The 26,300-nt window shown below is 36.8% G+C and overlaps 1 protein-coding gene across 1 annotated transcript; it reads left to right on the plus strand.

The window, feature by feature from the left end:
• The first annotated feature begins 1,761 nt into the window (after positions 1-1,761).
• On the plus strand, positions 1,762-18,200 carry LOC134477105 (putative KRAB domain-containing protein ZNF788). Its single transcript, XM_063254075.1, has 3 exons — positions 1,762-1,867; positions 17,817-17,943; positions 18,136-18,200. Exons 1-3 carry the CDS (start codon positions 1,796-1,798, stop codon positions 18,198-18,200), a joined length of 264 nt encoding a protein of 87 aa, XP_063110145.1. The 5' UTR covers positions 1,762-1,795.
• The last annotated feature ends 8,100 nt before the right edge of the window (positions 18,201-26,300 follow it).

The raw sequence follows: 26,300 nt of genomic DNA on the forward strand, positions 1-26,300 counted from the left end.
TGTTTCTGGCAGCATTGATTAAAGAGACAAAAAAAAAAAAAAAAACCTGGAACTTGTGCCAGGCTCTATGATCCCAACTCAGGTACCATTTCCTACATGCAAATTCCTACTTCAGCTTCATTAGGTTTTCTTTTATACTTTCTATATTTTAGATCTTAAATATATAGATTGGCTAAAAGCAATCTTGCATATAAAGTGAAGTCAAGAATTAGGCAACAGGTTAATACAAAAATGCAATGATTCTAGAGTAAAATATATACATACTTGCCAAAAATGTTTCCACTTACAGTCCATTGTATTTAGGGGTTATACACTGAGAACAATTAGAATCAGGACATGGAGTTTATAATATTTTTATAATGGTCACAGGGAGTTAACACAGGAAAATGCAAGAAACCTATCCACAACACCAAAGACATAGAATATTTATTCAAGGGCCTAAATCTCACAGTAATGTCCTACACAAGTCCAGATATAAACCCAGAACTCAGGACAATGCCTCTGATGAGTCCAACTGGAGGTCCAGCGCCCACAAGAAAGACTCACCCCAGTCTCTTTTATGGATCTATGCCAAGAAAACCCAAGGGTCAGCGGTGGAAGCCAGGATGTCCATGCCAGTAGAATGAAGGAGATGTGCTGGTGGGATGAGGGTTCTGCACTGGAGCCAAGAAGTCACACTCACAAAAAAGCCCAGGTCTGCCTTGAAAGGCACAAAAGCCATCCTCAGTGCCACGGAGGCCCTGAGCTCCTCCAAAGAAGCACAGTCGGGTACGTGCTAGGAAGGTGCATGAAGATTTAATCCTGGAGTCCAAGCATCACATGTCTTCCCCTCTGGAGCCAGGAAGCAATGCTGGGTGTGAGGACCAAAGCTTCTGCAGGAGAACCAACAGTTCAAACAGCAACTCGTAGGAGAACCCACTATACCTCAATGCAATAACGCCCTAATACTTCAGCACCGCTTCTCCTCCACTTATTTATCCTGCAACTTTCCTCAGGTGGAGCATCTTCAATCAATGTCATGCTGATGTAATCCATCTGGTGTTAAGTTGACCACCAGTTCTTAATCCATAACACAATCTAAAGTGTTTTTTTTTTATCCCACACTCAATACTAGGAAGTGATTTAGTGGATCAAGTGCAGTACTCTTTTTCAGCAGTAATAGTGAAGCTTATGCTTGGCAAGGATTATCTTAAAAACTTAGTTATGATTTATGACACTGAATAGAGTGTAAAGCTTTTCTGAAGCAGTTGGACTGTTTGATTTTCCTTATCTTTACTTTTTCTCAGAAATCTCTTACTGTTAATGTGTAGTTTCTTCATTCATGCTGTAATGGACTTCTCTTGGTAGATGGCCTAAAAATTAGTTCAATGCAAATGAGCAGACTGAGAGAGACCCTGTGAACTTCTGGGCAATAAAGCTTATGGCCTTATTCCTGACAGCAGCCCCTACCTGTGCCAAGTTGTCCCAGCCTGAGCTTGACAAATAAACTTTTCTGTCCTCAAGGGATTGGTTCTTCCACAGGACATTCATCTGGTTATATTTGGGACCCAGCTTCAAGAGAGGGCACTAAACCTTTAAGGAAACCAAGGACAGCACTGAAAAGCCAAGAGTAAACTATGAATCCTGGCAGGTGAGGGTGACATCATAGAAGAGAGATGGGCCCAGGAGCCAATTATTGATAAAGGTGGGTGAAGGTAGGAGGGCCAATCAGGTGGGCCAGGGGAGGAGGGTCTTCCCATCCCTCTTGTAGAAGTGCTCACTCAGAGTTCAGTGCTGAGTGCCTGGAGCTGAGCTCATGTCAAATTTCTGTGACTTCTTCTTACTGAAGACTGGAAAGGATCCTTGGAAATCCTCAAGCATAACAATGGTAACTTGATGGTATTGCAGCTGGGAATGGGATGGAATTTTGGCCAGTCTGGATGGTATTGGGCAGAACCCCTGTATACCCAGAGTGTCTTTTGCACAGCCTCAGGCACAGCTGTGTTTAAGGAGTGCAGTTCTTTGGAGACAAACATGTATTCTGGCCTCAAAATGAGAAAACACTATCATTTGAATTCCTTATGTGAGACTTCTACTCGAAGTGATGTTATGGCATGAACAGAACTCATAAACTCATGGCACTGTGTGTTATGAGTTATGGAACCAAAATAAAAATGAGAAAGCTGCTTGTCTTTGGGAATGTTTCGTACATGGATAGCCATGAGGGTACACCTGGCTCTATGGATTTAAAATAGATCTACATCTTTGTTTCCTTTCTTTTTTCTTTTACGTTTTATTATTATTGTTGGGATACAGAGTGTATCTCTGTAGTCTGGCCAGCACAGGAGATCCAGGATATCCTCTTCCATCTGTCTCCAGTGTGAGGATATTACAGTCCAGAGTCACTGCACCCAGAAAAAGAAATACTTTGAGCTGAGGTTGTCCAACCGTTTTCTTCAGCCTGTGGGGTCTATAGGAAACAGGTTTTAGAGATAAACTAGATGTTTGTGTTTACATTTCTGTTACCTCAAGAGTTTAGTAATTAGCACCTGCAATTCACTCTAGTAGACTAGAATCTGCAATTTATTGTGAAGTTCAAAGTCCTAGTTCATGGTCTGTTCTGATTTTAATTCTTATCCCAGCCACTACTTTTGCAACTTTACCTCAGGCCATTTCCTTAGTGAGTGCCTTATTTATAAGCTAAGTAGATAAATACTTTTTTACAATTGAATTACTGAAGCGAGGGTTTTCTTAAAGTTTAGAATGTTGTGAGGTATTTGGGGATGGTGATGAATTAGTTTCTGAGTGGAAATTTCTTGCTGAGAACAACTTCCTGTAGGTGCTGCCTGCTAATCCCACACTGAGAAAAACAGCAAACTGGTGTCTACAGGGATGTAGAGATCTGATAACATGAGAGTGGAAATGGAAGTAGGTTTCATAACTGCAAAAATTTGTTACATTTGGGTTGTGCTTTAGTTTGACCTGAAATTTGAAGCAGTGAGTGGGGTGTGGTGGCACATGGCTTTAATCCTAGCACTCAGAAGGCTGATACAGGAGGATCCTTGCAAGTTTAAGACAAGCCTGGGGGATGAAGTGAGTTCCAGGACATGACATCCTGAATTACATCATGAGTCCTTGTCTCAAAAAGAAATTTGAACGATGAGATGGACTGTTGTACTGAAGTAGAGGTATCTTCACATGGTCAGGATATTCATGAGTACTAAAGAATTAAGGACAAAGGTTTTAATAACATGTGCCGACATGATGGAAAGGAAATGAGAGAGCAGGGGCATGAGGAGGGAGGCCCAATCAGCAGGCAGCATAGTAAAGGACTTCTGAGGTGAGCTTGACCTACTGTGACAGCACTGGAGGATTGTCTGCGTGGTAGGTCTGAGAGTAGGAAAAAGCTCACAGGCCTATAGAAAGGAGGGAAACTTAGTCATGGATAAAAACTTTTTCTATGTTTACTGCTCAGCTCTCCTAAGCATGTATGAGGTAAGATAGGTACTTAGAACCCTAGTATTGAAGGTTTTGATATATGTTGGTCATCACAACTAAAATAACATGGGAAGGAGATTCTTTTGGACACCAAAAATTTTAAGATACATTTATTGTTTCTTCTTGTCCAATGACTGACCTTAGAAATCTGGCCCTTATTGACATCCTGTAAATTTTGAAAAAAGATTTAATTAATAAAAGTTTTTTGGCATTTAGAGATGAGGTCTTACTACTTTGCACATGGTCACAAGAAGAGGTGTGTCTTTGCCAGCACTTTGGCCTCTGAGTTTGATATATAGGAATGAAATTGTCTGCCCTTATATGTCCAGCAGAAATTCATGTTCTTTTAAATTTAAGAATGAATTTTAGGTACAATCAAGGTTAAGAGAAGAAGTATTTATTGAGTGAAAGAATGCTTCTGTGAGAGAGACAGAAGGGGTCCCATGTGAGTTGCCAAAGACTCTGCATTTTCTAGGAATTTTTATAATGTAAAACAATGAGATGAGGGAAGTCTAAAGGCAGATCAATAACTCACAAGACAGGCAGGCATGAGGTGGGAAAGAGCTATGGTCAAACAATCAGTTTCCCTCCTCATGTAAAATTGACTATATCAGAGACAAACGGGGAATTGAATCACATAGCAAGCTAGCATTATTTATGGATCAGTCACTTTTTCTGTAGGTGGTTAGAATGGCACCTCCTGTCTTCTCAAGGTGATCCATCCCTAACCCCTAAGAATTATACTTAAGGGTGTGATTGTATTTCATTGTCATCTATCTTGAGATCTGGTGCACAGCATGTGGTGTGTGTGTCTCTTTCATAGTCACTAGATATCTCATCCTCTGTGGGGGCCCTTCCAGAGGCTAGCCATTTCTGATGGATGTAATATTTCTAACTAGCTCAACTGCCCGTGAGGGGATGACAGAAATATTCTGCTTTGATGGTGATGGTTATGCCTCTGCTTTGCTGGAGGGAATTGGGTCTCCTTCTTTAGTTCACATGGTCCTTACTGCTCAGAGCCTCATACATCATCCATTGTAATGCTAAGGACTCAGGTATGCACTGCCATGCCTGGATCAGTGTTTTTTTTTTTTTTTTTTTTCATGTCACCCAATTTCACCAAGAATTCACTGTGTTGGGGTAAAATAAACAACACTGAGTCATGGTGATGCACAAATTTAATTCCAGCCTCCTCAGAAAGTTAGGAGTGCTTAAAAATCGAGGCCACCCTGGATTACTGAACTTTTTCAATATGAGATGCATATTGAAAGTTTATGCCCATCTCAAATTATCTTTTCTAAAGTCCATGGGGCCCTTGGATAATGCAGAGAAAATGTTTGAGTGTAAACTTATATTGAATATTTAAGTTGACACATAGTTTATGCTAGCGATACATGGCTCAATGTGAAGTTTATATGCTCATGTTGGAAGATACAGAGATGAGTCTCTGGTCTCTGAAAAAGGACACCATGGGTGAACAAACAGTGATTCACAGTGTGCTGCATTCAGTGAGCTACATGTCATTTAGTGTTGTATTATGAATTTCTCTTTCTGTTACATCTGAAATACATATCAAAGTATTTGTATTCAGGAGGTTGAAAAAAATCTAATGCTTAATGATAGTGTTTGCAATAACAGATTTGTTTTTTGTGCATATTCAATTCATTTTGTTGTCCCTTAGTTTTAGTTTGATCAAGTCATTTTAATTATGAAACTCAAATATCTCTTTTGCGTTATTCCTTCCAGTCTTCAAATTGTCTCCTGTAGAACAGGAGCCTCACTTACCCAGATAATTTTGTGAATCTTTTCTTTCTGAAGAAGGGATTCCAGTGGTTATAGGGCTTTACTGAAAAAATGTTTCTTTATCTCCTGCAAAGATTTAAGAGAATCAGAAATAATTACTATGTATGAAGAATATCTGTGAAGGGTGGTGTGTGTCATGATAGTATGAATGTCCCAGTCCATTTTAATGTTCTGAACTTCTTTGTGAATTACTGATTTATAGCATATGGCAAATGACTCCATTTTCTGTGCTTGACAACAACCAATATGACCTGGTTTGAATAATAAGGGAAAACAAGTCTCTTACTTTTTTGTGCATGGGCATAGGTATTTCATTGCCTTATGATATTGGTTTCAGGTTGCTCATTCTCTCAGAATCAATCTTCAGCCTTCCAGTGGAGATTCTTCAGGAGTGAGAGAGAGCCTGAGAGCCACGTTCATGCACCAGATGTAATCTTGTGGGTCATGTTTCCTTGCAACATGAAGCCACACGCTTACATGTCTTTCCTAGTAACCTCAATGCCTTTAAACACTCAGAATGTGACAGTAGAATTCTAGGCATCAGGCATGCAAGTTGAGTATTTACTTTGAAAAAATTAGTAAGTCACAAGAGATTAGCATTCATCTCTTGGCATGGAAAGGTCTATTACAGAAAATTTACATGCTGAATGCTTATCTTCTTACAGGGCCTGAAGTGAGGGTGGGCACTGCACACAGCCTTCTTTCTGCTCTCCAGCTAGGTTTAGCTTTCATACGTCTTGAATACATTGTAGTGACACTGTTGGATATTTTAACCAAGTCATAGGAAATGCCAGGGACATCTAACTATGATAAATACAATGAGAGTTTAATATGAGGCCTCAAGCAGACAAATAGTATCCTCCACATTGAGTTTCATTGTAATGATGTTGAATTCCAGAATCAATGAACACACCCTCAGAATTCTAAGTCCTTCTAGGATGTTTAAAAAATCACGTGAGAATTTTTTTTAAAGTTTAACCTCAATAAATTTTAAAATACATATTACTATGGCTATGATGAAAATAATTACTAGGAGCCTTCCAGGCATGTGTAAACTACAGTCTTACATCTAGAATCATACAATAAATGAATAAACTGTTGAATACATTAGGTTCTATACCTTATAGTGAGAAAAGTTCGATGTTATGATAGGGATTTAAATAATAGAAGGTGAAATAATACAATAAAGGACAACTTGCAAAGGGGCTGCTTCTTAAAAACACAAATTAATCTCTGAAGTAGGGCATTCATATGTACATGCAATTTGTTTAAAACTGGGAATCAAACTCACAATGCCACATTGCCAGGTAAGCAATGTGCTGCTCAGCTATATCCCTGATCTTGTACAAGAATTTTTTCTCTGTATGCAGAGAAAGAAGCACCATTTGCTCCTGTAATTATTATACTTCATTGATAGTGACTGTATATTGTTGAAAAGGACACGCTAAATGATGCACCTTGTGCTCTTTATATGTTTCATATGTGGTATTCATATTTTTAAAATTATGTCAGTATGAATTGCATGTGGTATAATGCTTGTAATTTCAATCAATTGTTTTTTTTTTCTTTTTTATTTATGGAGAAAAAAAACAGAAAAATGGTACAAGTAATACAAAATTTAAAAAATAAACAGTAAGAAATCACTAGTTAATAGATTACATATTCTCTTCTTAAATAGTTGTTCAAGTTATAAAATTGAAGCATATAAAGTGGACTTTCAAACAGTGAGAGTGCAAACAGTTTTGTTCAGTGATCCAAAAAACCTCAGTAATATGGTTATCTATCTTATACACTTAAACATATATGCAGTTATAACCCTTAGAGCACTTTCTTTTCTTTTCTTTGACACATTTTGGGTATTATTACTCCCACAGTTCTTATTACTTTTTCTGAAGAGAATAAAACCAAATGCAATATATCAGAACAGAGTCAGTCAAATCAAAAGGATGGAAATAATAGGTAATATAAAAACAAAATACAAGGTGATCAACAATGGTTAGCATACTGTCTCTTGCTATTTTAAGAAGAATTGCCAGTTACAATAAAATTGAACAAAACAGAAAAGAATAAAACCAAAGCATTGGGGACATTACAGGACTTTAAAAGAAGATAATAGTCAACTGGAATGGCTGTCATAATGAAGCTTATTGTCTTCACAGTTTTGCCTATACTTTCGAAACTGGTACTATCAAGCAAAGCGGAATACAGAAAAATCAGTCAAAACAAGATGGTGATTGCAATACAGGATTTCAAATCAAGTTAATAGGAAATCAAAGTAGGTTACTATAATGTATCCTGCTATTTTTATTTATTTTTCCCTTAATTAAAAAGAAAAAAGTAAATAATTTTTTTGAAAAAGGGGATTGAGATAAAGGAGAGCATAACAACAGAAACAGTGCAGGTCAAAACATAACCATTTAAGCAAAATAGTGTTTCACCACAAGATATGCTGACACAAAAATAGTTACCATAGTGTCTCTTTCCTTGAAATCTTTGAGTATAACTTCGTATACTGTAGCACCAAACATATCAAGACACTATAAATCCATTCAAGAGAATGGCATTATTACCAGATATTTAGAACCAATTAACACAAAAAGAACAATAGTTTCTGTATAATCTCCTTGTCTACAAAAGTTTTTACTTATATTATCATATATAATAAAATCCAATAAGATACAACCTTTTAAGACCAATGGAGACAGAAGAATACAAGTTTAATGGGACTTCAAAACAAGATGATACTAAATCAACACTAGCTATGTTGATGTCTTGTTTTCTGCAAAATAGCTGTTCCTACCATCCGATCTTCTCTGCCTCATTTTTGTTGAGCTCTTTTTCTGTTGTTTGTTGTCAGCTTGTCTTCTTCATTTCGCTTTCTGCTCCATTCATTGTTTCCTCTCAGCCAATATTTCTGAAATCTGGGTATTTTCCTTTTTTAGAATATCCTCCAATATTCTCTGTAAAGTTGAATTGATGGTTGCAAATTGCCCTAGTTCCTCTTTATCCTGGAAGCACCTTATTTTTCCATCACCTTCTAGCGACAGTTGTTCAGGATATATCAATCTTGGCTGCAGGTTATTATCTTTCAAAGCTTGAATTATTTCCCCCCATACTCTTCATGATTTGATGGTTTGTTCACAGAAGTCTGCTGTAATTCTGATGGGTGTTCCCTTGTAAGTGATCTGTTTCTTGTCTCTGACGGCTTTTACTATTCTGTTCTTATATTGGATTTCTGTAATTTTGATTATTATATGCCTGGGTGTAGCTCTGTTTGGGTTCTAGTTGGCTGGGTTCCTGCATGCCACATACATCTGAGTATATTTACCATTTGCTAATTTAGAGAAATTCTCTTGGATTATTTCTGTGAATAGCTTTTGTAGTCCATTTGTTTGTGTCCCTACTTCTTCTTTTATGTTCTTAATTCTTAAGTTATAGATCCTCTTATCATCTTCCAGCCTTTGTATTGTTGCTGTTTGTAATTTTTTATTTTTAAGAAGTCTTTCATTTCATGCTCCCATATTACAAATCTGTCCTTCAGTTCAGATAATCTATCCTTAGTTTCTTTCAAGCTGTTATGCCAGTTTTTGATAGAGTTTTTTGTTTCCTGGTAATCTCTTTGAACCTACTTCACGTATTCTGTTTTCTCTATTTTCTCTATCAAACAATTCTCCCCTTTTTTTCTGTTCTTCCATTCCACCATCTGTTCTTCCATTTTTTTCTTGGGTGATGTTTAGCATTTCCCTAACTATTTTACTTATATCTTGCTTCAGGTTATTAATAACTTCATTCCTTAACTCGTCTATAAGGCTCCAGAGATAGCGCGTTGTGTCTATTGGTGCCATGTCTGATATTGCATGTTTCTCAGGACTGGGTGCAGAGGACCCTTTCTTGTCACTCCCTCTTCCCATATTTTTTGTTCCTTTTATACAAGCAAATATAGGCTGCCCAGTTTCTTTCTTTGTTGGTTATAGTTGGGCTGGCGATTAAACTCAGTGGCATAAGCACCTGCCTTGTAAGCAGGCGATCATGAGTTCGATCCCAGGTACCGATAAAAAAAATTTTTTTGTTTGAATTACGCCAGCTAGATGTTCCTGCCCACTGCAGTGTACTAGGGAGATAGAGACCTGGGGAGCCTATGCTGGGCCCTCCCCTCCAGGTCAACCTACTGAAGGCTTCACTGCTAAGGTGCACCTCCCAGCACTGGGACCTGGTTTGGGCTAGCCTACCGGGTCTTAGTCAGCAGTGTCATGCAGACCAGGCACTCCCCACCAGTCTCGCTTGAGAGGGGAATATGTGACTGAAGTCACTGCAACAACCTGTTCTGGTTAGTCTGCCTGGTCCCAGTATGTCCTTTGCTGAAGCCTCCTCCTCTATGGAAGGTTCCCCGTTCCTCTCACTCCCCGCAGTCAATGCCGGGCCCCCAGCCAGTCCTGCTCTCAACTGCATTCATCGCTTCCCACTCTCAGAGCTTTTGTGGCTCTCTCCTTGCTGTGAAATTGGGACACAGCAGCAGCTTCAGGAAATTCAATTCACAGCTTCCAGTGGTGCGGGGTCCAGCTTCCATGCTGAGACCTTATCTGTTCCTGTTATATCACCAGAATTGTGTTTCCAGTTGGTTTCTGTTAGTTTAGTTTGTTCCTGGGTTGGCAAAGTGTATCTTTCCTTGATTAGGATTTCTTACCCAGCACCATTCCTGGATTTTAAGTGTGGTTTCTCAGAGAGCCTCTGAAGCTGCTGCTCTCTATCTACCATGTTCTCCTGGAAGTCCAACATTTTTTCTTGGTGAGTACATTCAAGTTTCTTCTGGCCAGGGATTTAGCTCAGCAGCATAAGTGCCTTCCTGGCAAGCACAAGGTTGTGAGTTCAATCCAGTTTTTGGAGGTTTCAGTCCACACTCAGTTGTCTCCAAGGAAAGCGCGCATGGCTGGGCTGCGGTTCATGGTGGCTGCAAACCAAATCAGTTGTTGATACCTGATACATATTTACATGGCACGTATCCCTATTCCAATCCAGAGATATTGTCTGTGGTATATTATCCTATAAATTCTATTAAATTTTTGTTGAAACTTTAATTTTTTCACCATGTAGACTCTTATTTGAAAGTGAATATATGTGTGTGCATTCCAACTTACTCTGCTAATTTTTTCATCTTGTGTCTTGTCTGTGTCCACTGACATCAATGTCTGATTTTTTCCCCAGATATTTATGTATTTAGTTACATTAATTACTAAGTAATGCCTCTAATATTTTTAAGAGTTTCTTCTCTATTGTTCCTTGGAATCTGCTCAACTATAGAGCAATGAAATATCCTATTTCCTGTGGGGTGATTAACATTATTATATTGCCGCAATTTTCTCTAGTTCTCTCTGGAAACTTAGCTTCCTGAGGCTCAGGGATGGGCCTGTTATGTGCTCTGCCCTAGTCTCAGATTTCCAAAAGACTGCCATGCAGAGTGATGCCATGCACTCAGCTCACAGCTGCTCTGTTGAGCTTCCCTCTGCACTGTGTTCTCTAATGTTCTACAATGGAAGTCTATGTTCTTTTTACTGTTTTTGATGTGTTTTGAGACATCAATTTTTAGGAACTGAAATAATTCTAAATGTGCATTTATTGACATGGATTGTGAAATCCTTAATTATTTAAGCTTTTTATTGAAACGTTATTTAAAATTTATGTTTTGACCTCTCATTCTAAGGATATTCTTCATTTTTCTGCTTTTCATTTATAATTTTATTCCAGTATTGTGTAAGAGCCTGCTTTGCATGACTTCCACTCCACTGACTATGTTACATTCTGTATTGCTGTGTTGAACCTGGTTTACACGTGTGACTACTTATTGCCTTGCTGTGAGAATATTGTGGTATGTTTTTCTGTGATAAACCATTCAATAGAACCCATCTGATATATTGCTTTGAATTGTTATCTTGTTGAATTTATGTGTGACCTTACAGATTGCTCTGTCTTCTTGAGCTGTCAGTCACTGATGAAGATGTTTTGAACTCTTAAATATAGACTTGTAAATGATTGATTTTTCTCTTTCAATTCTGTTTCTGTTTATGCAGTTGATTGCTCTTTATATGGTACATGTAATAAGGAATGATATTTGTTTCTAAATAACTGCTGATTGTACATGTGGAATATAATCAAGCTAATGTAGTGTCAGTATGTTTTGTTGAATCAATTGCACTGACGTATGTCTTTTTGCAAAGCTTATTATTTAACCTATCATATCAGTGTGCACATAATAAACACTGCACTCCGGATCATGAGAGTATTTGTGGATTACCTAGTTGTCTAGCTATTAATCAGCTCTGACACCTGTTCTCTCAGTCCCTTTTAATCTGACCTGTTCTCCTGATAATTTCTCCTCTCCCGATAGGTTGACCTGTTCCCTTTTGGTGAACTTCAAATTTCACAACTGTTAGTGCTGAATTTGTTACACTGATATTTGTAACTGTAGTTTGTTTATCACTATCTAATATGTAAACTGTCCAATCATTTCATATCTCAAGACAGATAAACAGATACAAATCAATTAGTACCTGTATTGCAATTTATTGTTTTAATCATTTAAAGAAAATCTTGTTCTCAAAGATTTTGTGTATAGATTTAATGAGAACAGTGAAAGAGTCACAGGTGTATTCAGAAAGTTTCACCACTGTTTCTTAAGCAAGAAATGAAGGTAACCATGTGAAAAATACCTTCACATTAGAAAGTATTATTGCATGATTGATGACAATTCTTTGGAAATATTCCAAAGTGTACAATGTGTTCTTTTATGGAAATGATTCTTTAAACTTATTCCCTTTAAGTTTTTAGAAACTACAATACAAATTGCATGACAATTCTTTGGAAATATTCCAAAGCGTACATTGTGTTCTTTTATGGAGATGATTCTTTTAGCTTATTCCCTTTAAGATTTAGAAACTACAATTTAATTCACATAGAAATATATTGTGAGATTTTGTGGTATTTCTCAATTCAGTCATTTCTCACTGTCATTCACAAGGGCTGATATGTGAATCAAGGCCATAGTACATTCTCATTTATTCTCTTTTTTTATTTAAAGAAAAGGAAACAAAAAAATACATAGAGATAACAAAAAGGGTAGAAATAATACAAAATTACAGAAAAACAAACGGTAAGAAATTGCTGGTTGATAAGTTACATATTGTCATCTTAGAAATAGCTGCTCAGGTTACAGAATTAAAGTATTTCGAATCACATTCAAAAAGTGACACTACAAACAGTTCTGCTCAATGATCGAACAAAAGCTCAGTAATATGGTTATTAGTCCTACACATTTGTTTTACATCTCAAAGAGGGTAAGATTAAACATATCAAACAGAACAAAACAGTTAAAAAAACAATTTAAAGAAATACAGATTTCAAAGCAAGTCCACTGGCGATCTTCGCTATCTTACTGTCTCCAGTTTCTTACAAATCGTTGTCCCCATCTTCACCCACTTTATATACTTACTGCATATTATAGAACTAATCAAATCATTACAGGATGATGAAGGCTTTTTAGGTCTTCAAGATCTAACATTAGGGAAGACAATAATAACCACCATCGTATCTCTCATTCTCATTGTGATAGTTGTTCCCATCTCTACATATGCTGAAATTGAACTCAAGAAACCAGTCCAATGTCATTCTAATCAGTGAACAATAGTATTGCTAGAATTTATATCATAATGCTACAAGATTAGCCTTGGGTTTCTTAGCATCTCTTCCTCAGAGTATTTGTTCATTACATCTTGCATTATATAATCTGTTCCCATAAATAATTAAAAAAATTCATGTGTGAATTTCTACATATGTATCTATCCTCTCTGTATTATAGGGAAAACCAAGTTGTACCAAGACAGCAAAACAATTTCCTAGAAAAAACATGCAATGGATAAGACATATAAGACCACAATATAAATGATCTTCTGTAGTTGCTATGTTTTCTCTTGTTATTTTCAATAGAATTGTCCACAACATTGGCTTATTATAGTTAAACATAGTATTACCTATTTTTATAAAAACTTAACTTTGAAAGCATTGTAGGATTTGAGGGCTGCTAATAGTTAATACCAGTATGGATATCCTTTACATCTTGTCCTCTTCAGAGTAGTTGCCTCTACTTTTAGGGTTGATACTAACAAGCATACCAAATTCAAATAAAATCAGCCAAGGCAAACCCATGGTCTTATGAATTGGATTCAATTAAGATCAGTCATAGTAAGACAATGTAAGTAATACAGGATTTCAGTTTAAGTTAATAGGAAAGTAAGGATAGTTACCATAATATAACCTGCTATTTTTAGGTCAAGATGTCTGTGCCCTCAAATCTGACATGAGTGGACAGACCAGAACAAATTAAATTCAAACTAAATATGGCGATAAGACTACTGTGTCTTTTAAATCCTTACACACCATTAACAATGACCTCTGCCTTTTTAAAATAGTGTTTCAGAGCTGTCTGTACTAAATACTATTGCTTACCGTCTCTTACTTATATCTGCTACTCCACTTTTCTGCTATAATTTGTCCACTTTATTCCCTCATTCCACTGTCTGCCCCATTCATTGAGGCCACTCTGCTGCTGTTGCTGCAATTCTGGTATCCCTTCCTCTCTTTCTCTGTAATGTCCTTCAGCACTCTCTGTAGGGTTGGATTGGTGGCAACAAATTTCCAAAGTTCCTCTTTATCTTGGAAGCATCTTATTTCTCCATTAATTTTGAGAGAGAGTTTTGATGGGCATACGAGCTTTCATTGCATATTATTTTCTTTCAGGACTTGGAATATTTCTCCCCACTCCCTTCTTGACTTAAGAGTTTGTGTTGATAAGTCTGCTGTTATTTTGATAATTTTCCCATTGTAGGTAATCTGCATCTTTTCTCTGGCTGCTTTTAATGTTCTGTTCTTTTGGTGGATTTCTGGAATCTTGATTATTATATGTCTAGGCGTAGATCTGTTTTGGTTGTAGGTAGCTGGTGTTTTGTATGCCTCTTTTATCTGCATATCATTTCTTTTTGCTATACATGGGAATTTTTGCTTTAATATATCTGTGAATTTTCTTTGTATTTCATTTTTGGTTGCTCCTGCTTCCTCATTCACATTCTTTATTTTTAAGTTATGTATCTTTTTGTCATCTTCTAGTTTTTGAATTGTTTCTTTCTGGCTCCTTGTTATTTTTAAGAGGCTTTTTCTTTCATGATCATATGCCATAAATCTGTCTTCAAGTTTCTGAAGGCTGCCTTTAGTTTCTGTCAAGGCATTTTGCCAGTGTTCAATGGTGTTTTTAGTTTCAAGGTAATTTCTTTGGATCTGTTTCATGTATTCTAATATGTTTAAATTCTTATTCAGAAGTTTCTCTTTCTTTTCTGATTTCCTCAGTTCTTCCATCTGTGTTCTCTTAGGGGGGGTTGTCATTTCTTTAATTAATCTCTTTATATCTTGCCTCACTTGGATCAGAAGTACAGCTTTAAATTCATCTATGAGGTCATGAAGGTATTTTTTAATTCCGGCTGATGCTGTGTCAAGTATTGGATGGTTACTGTGCTTGTTCTCTTCAGTGTTTACTTCTCCTGGGCTTATTTTCTAATGTTGGGCAGCTGGAGATCTTTTAAATTTTTATCTCTTGTCATGTTTCTGGTTTCTTTCAGACTGGAGTGTCCTTGGGCTCCCTGGCCCTCTCTGTATTCCTTAGAGCCTTTCAGAAGCGTGCTGGCTTGAGTTTTTGCTGTCCTCCCCAATTTGCTGTTATCTGGGGTAGACTGGGATGCAGGGGCAGTACAGGCTAGCCTCCAGCCTCTGTGCCAGTCAATCCGTAAATTAGGCTGTACTTTCTGGATGTCACTGAGTTGTGACTATTTGTATCTGCTTATTGGGCCACAAGCAGAGGCTTAGTTTAGCACCAGTAGCTCCTGCCAGTTTTCCCTGTACCAGAAGCAGCTGACTAATGTCACTATGGCACAGGTTTCTGCCCAAATCCCAGCTGTTCTCTTCCAGACCTCTCTGTGACAGGAGCGCCAGGAGAGCAGGTCTGCCCAAATCCAAGATGTCTACCACTAGTTCTCTGTATGATGCTGAAGCCAGCATGGCATCAGGCTCTGCCCAATTTCAATATGTCTTCCACCAGTCCTCCCTACAGGGGACTTGGTTATGTCTCCGAGCCGTAGGTTCTGCCCAACTATAAGATGTCTTCCGCCAGACTCTCTGTGTTAATGATGTCCCAGTGGTTGTGGGCACTGCCCAGTTCCAAGATGTTCTCTGGCCAACCCCAGCAGCCGTGGGGTCCCCAGTACTCACCAGGGTTCAGTGCAGGTCCTCCTCCTGGGTCCACCGCACACCACACTGCCCGCCCTCCCCGCGCTCCCAGCACAGCGAGGAACCATCAGAAAACTGCACAGCATTCGGCTTCGGAGCTCCAGGGCCTTTTACAATCTCCTCTGGTGCAGCGGGGCTATCCTGGCTGCTTCTCAGGGTCCCAGGTCTCAGTTTCCAGCAGTGACCAAAAGCCAACACAGCTTTTCCTGTTGAGTCCACGGGTCAGTTCGCTGATTTAAAGGCGCGGGATTTGCAGCCTCCCGTTATTAGCCTTCACAGCCTCAGCACGACTTTAAATCCTCCAGCTGTGCTGTCTTGGTTAATAAGAATTGTTACCCATTTGTCTGGCCCTCTCCATATTGTCATATTCTAGCTTCTAATATGATTTCTCTGGAGAGACTCTCCGCCCGATCCCCTAGAAAGCCACCATTTTCTCAGTCCCCCTCATTTATTCTCTTGTCACAGTTTCTGAGTCTGTAATTTCACTTGAAAGAATCACGTGTATTTCAAGTAATCATAGAACAAAATATTTTGTATACATTAGAAAGAATTCACTTGTTTGTAGATTTTCATAAACTCCATAGAAAAGGAGTTTGTGGAATTTAAGAATAAATCTAAATATTTTTTCTTCCACACTTCAATATTGTTTGGTTATTTTCACAAATGTGAGTTAGACTTTCTTTTCTATTCATTATTTCTGCTGGGCCACGTAAATTTTGTTTACTTTTAGATTTGTAATCATTGATCATAACTCTATGTAAAATCTTTGTATTGTGTTCCCAATAAATGTTTTCTTGTTTAATTCCAATTTTCATAGATTTCAAATTCTTCTAATTTTCATGGCTGCTTGATTTTCTTCAGAAGAGTTTTGCACTGAGTGTTTTTCAGTATAAATTGCACAGTAATTCATGTTTCTCTTTCCCATTTCAATAATTCACCAATGCACATAGGCAACGGTAGTGTGCAGGCCAGATTTCTAGGGACATATCTGTTTCTTTCTGGATGTAAATGAAACATATTGTGCTCTCTTGCCTAGGAGCACAATGCCAGCTGAATTGTGACATAATATTCTACTTCCATGTGGATGAATTGAAGTTTGTTTTCCTTTTCTGAGATCCCTTTGTCCACTGATATGAATGTTGAATGTCAAATGTTTTCCTGTTTATTATGCAAAATGTTTCCTTGCACACAAATATTCAATGTTTGTAGGGCTTTTTTTCTCTAACTTACATCTACAGTTGTTGGAACTAATCAAAGGTGCATTTGAATTCTCTTTTTGGTACTGGAAAGTATACTCAGGCCCTTGCAAATGTCACACAGGTGCTTTTATCATTGAGATATATCCTGGGTGCAAAGTTGTGATTTGTCAATGACTGTGAATTAATTTTAATTTTCATTTGGTACAGGAGTTTGATGAATGGCCTCACTTTGTAGTTTGAACTGTCCTTATTACATAGCCCAGGCTGGACACTGTATGCATGGCAAACATGAAATTTCTGGCAACTCTCATACATCATGATTTCAAGTTCTGAGAGTACAAGCATATACTACTCCACTGTACTGAACTCTTCCATCAGTATTTAGTGATCAGTTACTTTTCTGTTTCTCAATTTTCACTCTATTTCAAGCATTTCATATATGTTTTTCCCCACATTATCTTCCTTTGCACCCTAGTGGAATTTCCAGTATATAAGTACAAGAAGATAATTTAGTATCCCTGAGCTATAGATTTATAACTATATTTTCCCTTATTTCCTTGTCTATAGAATGGTCAAATAAAACTTTTCTGTCATTAAATTTTAATCATTCAGAAATATCTTTTCATATTCAACTAAATATTTATCTATAAATTTAGATTCAAGACCATAATGCTATTGATAAGAAAGACAAACTCAGTGTTATGAATAACCAATATTTTGTGAATGGTGGTTTGCATGCTCACTCTTTGAGCTCTGCTTTAAAGTAAGTGAAAAACTACACTATTGGTGGCCCTGCAGGATAAGCCATGCTACAGTTCTGTGATTGCTTTGGCAGTGTGTCATAGTCTAGCAACAGTGTTACTGGGTGACTATATTTGAATGTACTTGAGTTTTGATGACCATGACATGCAGTTAATACTTGAAGGAATGAATTTCAGGTAGACTACTTATGACAGGAACTGAGATATATCAGGTCATGTGTGACTGAACTTCAGGACCCTTGTCATTATTTAGGAGACAGTGACCTTTGAGGATGTAGCTGTGAAGTTCACCCCAGCAGAGTGGGACTTGCTGACTCCATCCCAAAAGAAGCTCTACAGAAGAGTGATGTGGGAAACATATATGAATATTACTGCAACAAGTAAGGATGACATGTTTGTTTATACTAACAGCATTAATTATTGCTCATTGATACAGTTTAATATATTTGATAATAATAACATTTGCTTGAGTATCTCGTCTGATTATACTATACTGTGAGTGTAAATCAAATCAGTGATATTTTAATGCACAGTTATAGTAATTGTATTTTATTTCTATGTCCATATTACAGGAAGAATATGGAATAATCAGCAAATTAAGGAAGAGGACAAAAATTGCTCAGGTAGTATAAGGTGACTGAAACACATAAGAGAAAGGGGACATTACTTAATTGTCAGTGTGTGAGCGTAAACATTACAACAAAGGAATTGAAGAAATGAAATCATGTTATAGTTTATTTAACCTCAGAAAAATACCAAGAGATATACTTGATTTTACTTTGTATTATCTGGGAATCCATGGAAACATATTGAAATATAAGAATCAGAGGTAATTCTAATGCTATGTAGTAAATAACACTATCTAATGTATCAGTTCAAAAATTGCCTTCATGATCAACATCATATAAATGTATGATAATAAATTAAATATTGTATTCTGATATGTAGGAAATGAACAAATTGTGAAAGTTGATAAAAACCCATCTTCAAAATACCATTTATGTATACATGTGAATACTGAGACTTTCATGATCTAGAATTATTTTCACATAGCATCAGCATTCAAAATGAAAATGAATTCTACTGTTACAATAAGTACTCTGAAAATATCCTATAGAATATTGAGCTGTTCATGTTTAATATTCCTCATACATTGTTGATGGACACATAAAATACAAGCATGGTAATAAATATTCAGTGGTCTGAAAATTAAAACAACATATTTCATATTGGTTCACATGTACATCCACAATGATATCCTTTTTTAAATCTTTTGAGCCATGATTTTATACTGTAGTTCAGGTTGACTTTGAACTTACTGTGAAGCCCATAATGGCCTGAACCTCAGGGAAATCCTCCTGCCTCTACCTCCTGACTGTTGAGTGCGTCGTACTGTGTCATTATGTGTAATGATTCTCTCAGTATATTGTCAAATACATTAAAATCATCAAATGTTAGTGATGCATGAGAGTGTGTTTGTTAAAGCACATGAAAGGGCATTTACAATATCCAATACAAGAATCAACTCACAGTAGCTAAGCATTGAGAAGAGCCCAGATGCCCATCACTGGATGCCAAGGTGAAGAAAATATGAAGTCAGTTCATCACGGTGGTGCATTCCTGCAATCCAAGCAGCTGGGGAAGCTGAATCGCAGGATGATAACTTGAAGTTCAGCTTGGACAAGTTGATGGTCAATAAAAATCTTTCTCAACAAAACAAATAATAGATCAGCAAATGTAGTTCATTCTATGACCTGTGTTTAACTCCATGTTGTAAAAAAAAAGCTATAAAGGGAACCATGATACCATTTCCCAAGAAACAAGAAGTATTGAACCTTAAGTGAAGTAATTCAGACATAGAAATGGAAATATCACAGGTTTCTCTCTCTCTCTCTCTCTCTCTCTCTCTCTCTCTCTCTCTCTCTCTGTTTGGTACAGAGAAATGAACTCATAATCTTATGCTTGCCAGGCTGGTGCTTATGCTGCTGTGGTAAATCACTGGCCACAACTCAGGTTTTTTCTTAAGTGAGAAATTAAAAACTTATTTGAGAAGTGAAAGTAAAGAGGGAGAATATATGACCAGAAATCCTTATGTTCTGTTGATGAGAAAGAGGATCAGGCTAAATAGACAAAGGGGAGATTAAGACACAAAGAGCTAAAAAAAAATGATCAATGTTTGCTATTCATTTGTACCAGTCTCCTAAAATGATATTAAGTATTAGAATCACATAACAATTTAAATTGCCTAAATGGATCAGGGATTTTATCTCAGGGGCATAAGTGCCTGCCTTGTAAGCATGCAGTTGTGAGTTCAATCCCTGGTACCAAAAAAAAAAAAAAAACCAGTAAAAATTTTTAGAATGAATAGTATTTTGAAAGAAGTCCTGTGGGGCAGTGAGTCAGTTAACCAATCAGAATTACTTAGCAGGAATAAAACTAAATTTGTCATCATAGAAATTGTTGCTAATGTGGAGCCTTTTCCATTGTGATTGATATATTTTTTTGTATTTCTTCACAGATGTGATGAAGGCAATTATTTGAGAATTGAAGAGCAGCAATATAAATGTAATGAAGATGTAGAGACCTGCAGTGATTTCCAGTCCTTTTGGAAGCATGAAATGAGGAAGACTGTAGAGAGACCCTGTGAATATGGGCAATATGAGGAGGAGAGATCTGATATTAGTGAACAAACACACGGTGGGCAGAAAATTTTTGCAGGTAACAAAAGTGTCAAAGCCCACACAACACCTAACAGTGTTCAAACCCCCAAGACAAACCACGATTCAGGTAACTCGTATGTACAAAAACACTATGAGAATAATTCTATTTCTTCATCCAATATTGAAAAACCTGTTAGAAAATATGGTATAGAGAAAGATCATATAACTGAAAAATGTGCAAAAGCATTATCTCACAGTAATATCTTTAAAATCATAAGAAACTTCACACTGGAAAGCAACCATATGAATGCAAGCAATGTGGGATAGCATTCAATAAACTCAGTGGCTGTCAAAGTAATAAAAACATTCACACTGGGGAGAAATCCTTTGCATGCAACAAATCTGGGAAAGCATTCAGTACAGCCTCTGCTTGTGAAGTACATGATAGAATTCACACTGGGGAGAAACCCTTTGTATGCAAGCAATGTGGGAAATCTTTCAGTCAAAATCGTGACCTTATTACACATGAAATAATTCACACTGGGGAGAAACGCTTTGCATGCAACAAATGTGGGAAAGCATTCAATCAAAAGTCTATCCTTATTAGACATGAAAGAATTCACACAGGGGATAAACCTTATGTATGCAACAAATGTGGGAAAGCATTCAATCAAAAGTCTATCCTTATTAGACATGAAAGAATTCACACAGGGGATAAACCTTATGTATGCAACAAATGTGGGAAAGCATTCAATCAAAAGTCTATCCTTATTAGACATGAAAGAATTCACACAGGGGATAAACCTTATGTATGCAACAAATGTGGGAAAGCATTCAATCACGCATCTGCTTGTAAAGCACATGATAGAATTCACACTGGGGAAAAACCCTTTGTATGTAAGCCATGTGGGAAATCTTTCAATCAAAAGTCTAACCTTATTAAACATGAAAGAATTCACACAGGGGATAAGCCTTATGTATGCAACAAATGTGGGAAAGCATTCAGTACATCCTCTACTTGTAAAGTACATGACAGTATTCACTCTGGGGAGACACCCTTTGTATGTAAGCAATGTGGTAAATCTTTCAGTCGAAATATTGACCTTATTAAACATGAAAGAATTCACACAGGGGATAAACCCTATGTATGCAACAAATGTGGGAAAGCATTCAGTACATCCTCTGACGGTAAATCTCATGATAGAACTCACATTGGGGAGAAACCCTTTGTATGTGAGCAATCGGGGAAATCTTTCTGTCAAAGCAGTCACCTTATTATTCATGAAAGAACTCACACTGGATAGAACATCTATGGTACAACAATTATGCCAAAACAGACAGTATGCAGAAGTGCTGAAAATAAACCCTTTCCATTGAAGTAAGCAATTTGTGATGTATTTTAGCTATAATAGTAGCTTTCTTGTATAGAAAATAATTCTCTGTATAAAAATTCCCTATCTATATGAGAAATGAGTAAATGGATTTGTTTATACATTCTCCCTATACAAAACCAAATATCCCACACTGGGAAAAAAATCCCATGAACATAAGGAATATAGGAAGACTTTCCATACCATTGAGATTGCCACTACATTTAAGAACTACCTCGGTGTAGTAATTCTATGCATTTGAACAATGGTACATCATATGTAGCACACAAAAATGCCATAGGGAAATTTTGCACACAAGGAAGATATCCTATATATGTAGGCAGTATGGCAAAGATTTGCTGCAGTGTTTCCCTTTGGCAAACATAAGATTCCTCTCACACTGGGGAGTAACTGTATGTAAGAAAGATTTGGTAGACGTTCAGCTGACAGCTGCTAACCTTCTGAGTGATGTCATACTATGTCCCGAGGTTATGTATGCAATGTGGGAAAGCACTCAGTATACATGGCTATTGTCAAAAGTGTGAAAGTAATCCTAGTTAAGTGAAATCATACATATGTAAGGGACTATTCTGAAAATAATTTCAAAATTAGTCATGTAGAGGAGATCTGCCAAAATATTATAAAATAATTTCTGTCAATATATATTCATACATTTTTGAAGACAACCTGAAACAGAATCATGCTAAAATATTTTTGTCTTGTTTTACAAATTACACATAAATATTTTATCTGTCTGTAGTCTTAATAAAGATGTTGCACTTTTTAATGAAAATTTAAGTATGCTATATCATTTTTTCCATGTTTTGAACCGCCCATGTCTTGTTTTGATGGATGACATCAAATTATCTCATGACAATTTTTCCCATCAGAATCTGTAACTCATATCAGTTTACCAAGAAGTGTCTATACATTCATATTCAAATTATGCTTGTATTCAGCTTGTATTCATGGCCTGTATCCATGTAGCCATCCTAATGTTAAGATATACCATCACAAATGCAAAGGCAGACACATTCACTGTCAGAAACAAGAATGAAATTAAATTAGGGAGAAATCTTATCATGCAAGACATTTAGAAACATGTTCAGTACACAAACATGTTATAAAAAACATGATAGAACTCTCAGTAGGGAGAACACCTATATAGGTGCATAATGTGGAAAATCTTTCAATCAGTATTGTAATGTTGTCCATAAAATAATTCACATGGGAGAAAACTTATATAAGTCATAACTTAAAATCTCTGCTGATAATCCACATTTTCTAGACCTAGAAGATCCCACATAGAGAAAAAACTTAAGTATGTAAGCTGTGTGGGAAATCTACCAGCCAAGCCCATAGCTTGTAAATGCATTAAAGATTTCACAATGGGAAGAAACCCTATGTAGGTAAGCAACTTGGGAAAACATTCAGTTAATTTTGTACTTGATGAACACATGAAAGAAACCACAATGGGGAGAATCTGTATGCATGTAAGCAATGCAGCAAATTTGTCCACCACCAGTGATTATAATGACATGAAAGAGTTCATATAAGGAAGTAACCCTATGCATTCCAACAATGGAAAAAAGCATTCAGTGCAAAATAATGCCACCAAATAAGGAAATAATGCAAACAGGGAAACATTTCATGTAAGTAGTTAATGTGAGAAGGATTTCTTGCAAATTTTTGCATTGTATAAATGCTAAATTTCTCACACACTGGATTACAGTTGTGAAAAAATGTGTTGAGCAAAATTTTCCATTGACAGAGATGCTAACCTCCAACATTATGCCTCTGTATGCTGTCTGAGAAAGCACTCAGTATTCCTGCGTATGGTCAAATACATGAAAGTCAGCACTATGAAAACAAATTTGACATATGTAAGTGACTATTTTGAAAATACTTTGCAAATTACTCTTGTAGTCAAGATCTGTAGAAATACCAAAAAAAAAAAAAAGATGTGAATATATTTTCATAGAATGTCCAGCGATCACAGTTGAAGATGGAGATGTCCCATTCACTTTATGCTTCAGTATCACACATAACTAGCTGAACTATTTGTAGGCTTACTATTAAAAATATAGTTTTTAAAGATAATTCAAGGATTCTGAAGAATTTCCCCCTCATTTTTGATCCACCAACATCTGCATAGAAGACACCTATTTTTTCACACTCTTTTCCAGTTGGATGTGTATAAATTATTTCATGTAAAAGGATCTTCACAAACACAGCATCAATGTCCTTCACAACAGCTCATGAAATGCAACTATGCATGTATGCTTATGATAAGATAATCGCAAAAGAAAATTTAAAATATGTATAAATGCATTAGTGCCTGTTTTTAGTTCACAATGTAAGTGTTCATCTTTGGAAGGCAACAGTGTGTATAATAGGTGTGAGTTCATTATTGTTGCCTTAACATGCCCAATTTATGTTTTTTCTCTTTTTGATCATCTCTATTTTGAAAGAAGTATGCTCCTACTGCCTATTACACATCATGTACTTTTCTACAAATGTAAGCACCATCCTTCTAAGATTAAGGCAGTCATTTATAAATAGTAATATCCTGAGTATGCAAGTGAATCATGATTTCACATAAGTTCCTAGGGTTCAAAGAAAATGCATGGAATATGATTGCCAGAATAGTACCAGTGAGTGATTGAAATGATATTATATCATGACACCAGAAAGAAAGAATCACCAGTGTGCAATAAATAAGGTAACAACTACAACTGCATGAATTCAATGCATGAGAGTCGTACCATTAGTTTTGTTTTGTCTGAAACAAACTTGCTATGAAGTTCAGGCTGATTTTGGGCTCACTTTGTAGGCCAGGCTTGTCATGAGCTCCCTTTGTACTTCAGGCTAACCTTGGGCTCCATTTGTAGTCCAGGCTGATCTTGAACTTCCAGCAATCCTCTTGTGTTAGCCTTACAAGTCCTGAGATTACAAGCATACACCTTCATGCCCAGGCTGTAGCATTATATTTCTAGCAATAAATTTCATGGAGGATAATAATACACCACTTTTGCTGCTCTCTGTACAGTCTTTGGGGCATGGCACTGCTAAACCCTCATAATATCCACTTAGGCACATGTTCCACAGTAGCATTTCAGCAGCATCTTATGATATTAAAATAAAACTCAGAAATAAATGTTGAGAAAGTCTAAGTCATGTTTCATTCTCAGTAGCGTAAATACATCTGATGTCACATGGAGTCATTATTTGACTTCATTTGAGATGCCATCACGTTGTTGCTTCATTTGAGAGCCATCACGTGATGTCACAACCTGACAAGAAGGTTCAGTGCAAGACAGTATGAGATATGAATAGAAAGAGAAAACATTCACAAGATTCTGATTATATTGTGGTTATTATGCTAATTTCTGTATTTAGTACTATTTAATTATTCACTTGTGTACATTTTTCAATATACTCTAAAATTGTAAACATGTATAAAATGTTATTTGTGTAAGTTTCCATGTGTGAAATATATTACTCTCCAATATTGTAATATACATTGAGGCAGTTGGCATTTCTGCACACTTGATCTTGATATAGAATATTGCTGATGAATTACTACAATGTAGTTCATATTTATATTCTCTAATTTTAATGTTTTATTATTTTTTAATAAAATGTTTCAGATATAGGAAAGTAGGTGATTTCATTTGATTTAAGCAATCTGGGAACCTGAGGCAAGTGGTTTTCAAGTTTGCAATTTAAACCCAGGCTTGGTAACTTGGAATCATAGTGAAAACATGTCTGCAAATGAAAAATAATGCTGAGGAGATAGGTCTGTATATATGTCCTGGATTCCAACATCTGTCCTGAAAAGTTGAAATAGGCGTTGTTTTCTCATAAGGCAGTAAAACGATGGGCCTCATCTCACACACTGAGTATATCCGGCCTGTTCTCACCTCCTCCCCCCCCCCCCGTTTAGGAATCATTTCCATACTACATAATCTGAATTTACTGGAGTATAGTTTCCATTCTATTTACTGCAAGTAGGGGTAAACTTGCAAAAAATACAGTTAGTCAATACCAGCTCTGTAAAGAACAGAGAAACCTCATTTTAAGTGTACTAATGCCCTTGTGGAGCATTGCAGTAGCCCATATGTAATCGAGGAATGGAACCTGTCAAATTGCTCATCAGTGTAGGTTTTGGATCACTTTATCTGTCCCTTTAATCTCAAATATTTGGTCTTTTATCCCCAGCTATTGGGTGATGCAGGAAGGCTGTGTGCATTGTCAACTGGAAAGAGGGCCAGGGAGATGAGGACAATTCATTTTACGGAGTCTTCCTTTATATTTTTGCTACCATGTTTTGGATCCATGGTCACCTGTTGACAAAAGACCCTAGAATTGGAGCCTGGTTGCTGGATGATTTCCTCAGAGAGCAGGAATCAAATACACAAGGAAACAACCTAGAGGCTAGAAATGCAAGTGTGGGATAAGGTGCTCTGAGATGGATACAGACAGGCTAGATGTTATCTGATGAAGTTGGAGTCTCCTTATAAATATGTGAAGTTTGTGACCTGATCTGTGTACTGGCTTCCACCTGATTCCTTCAGATGTGTGCCAGGAGGCTTGACTGGCAGTTGAGACCTCAGAACCCTGTCCTGTTCCAGCTGCAATATCATTTCCATGGAAAGTGGCACGCATTTAGTAAATATTCTACAGTTCCATGTCTTGACACTCTTT

The sequence above is a fragment of the Cavia porcellus genome, unplaced genomic scaffold, assembly GCF_034190915.1.
Source record: "Cavia porcellus strain 051 isolate PalLab524CR breed Dunkin Hartley unplaced genomic scaffold, mCavPor4.1 scaffold_7, whole genome shotgun sequence".
Classification (NCBI taxonomy): Eukaryota; Metazoa; Chordata; class Mammalia; order Rodentia; family Caviidae; genus Cavia; species Cavia porcellus.

What these genes read in the sequence shown, in the direction of transcription:
- LOC134477105 (XM_063254075.1), top strand. Translation starts at nt 1,796, where the DNA reads ATGTCAAATTTCTGTGACTTCTTCTTACTGAAGACTGGAAAGGATCCT. An exon ending in AATCCTCAAGCATAACAATG is followed by an intron (nt 1,868 to 17,816) that starts GTAACTTGATGG and finishes GTCATTATTTAG; the next exon opens with GAGACAGTGACCTTTGAGGA. An exon ending in TATGAATATTACTGCAACAA is followed by an intron (nt 17,944 to 18,135) that starts GTAAGGATGACA and finishes TCCATATTACAG; the next exon opens with GAAGAATATGGAATAATCAG.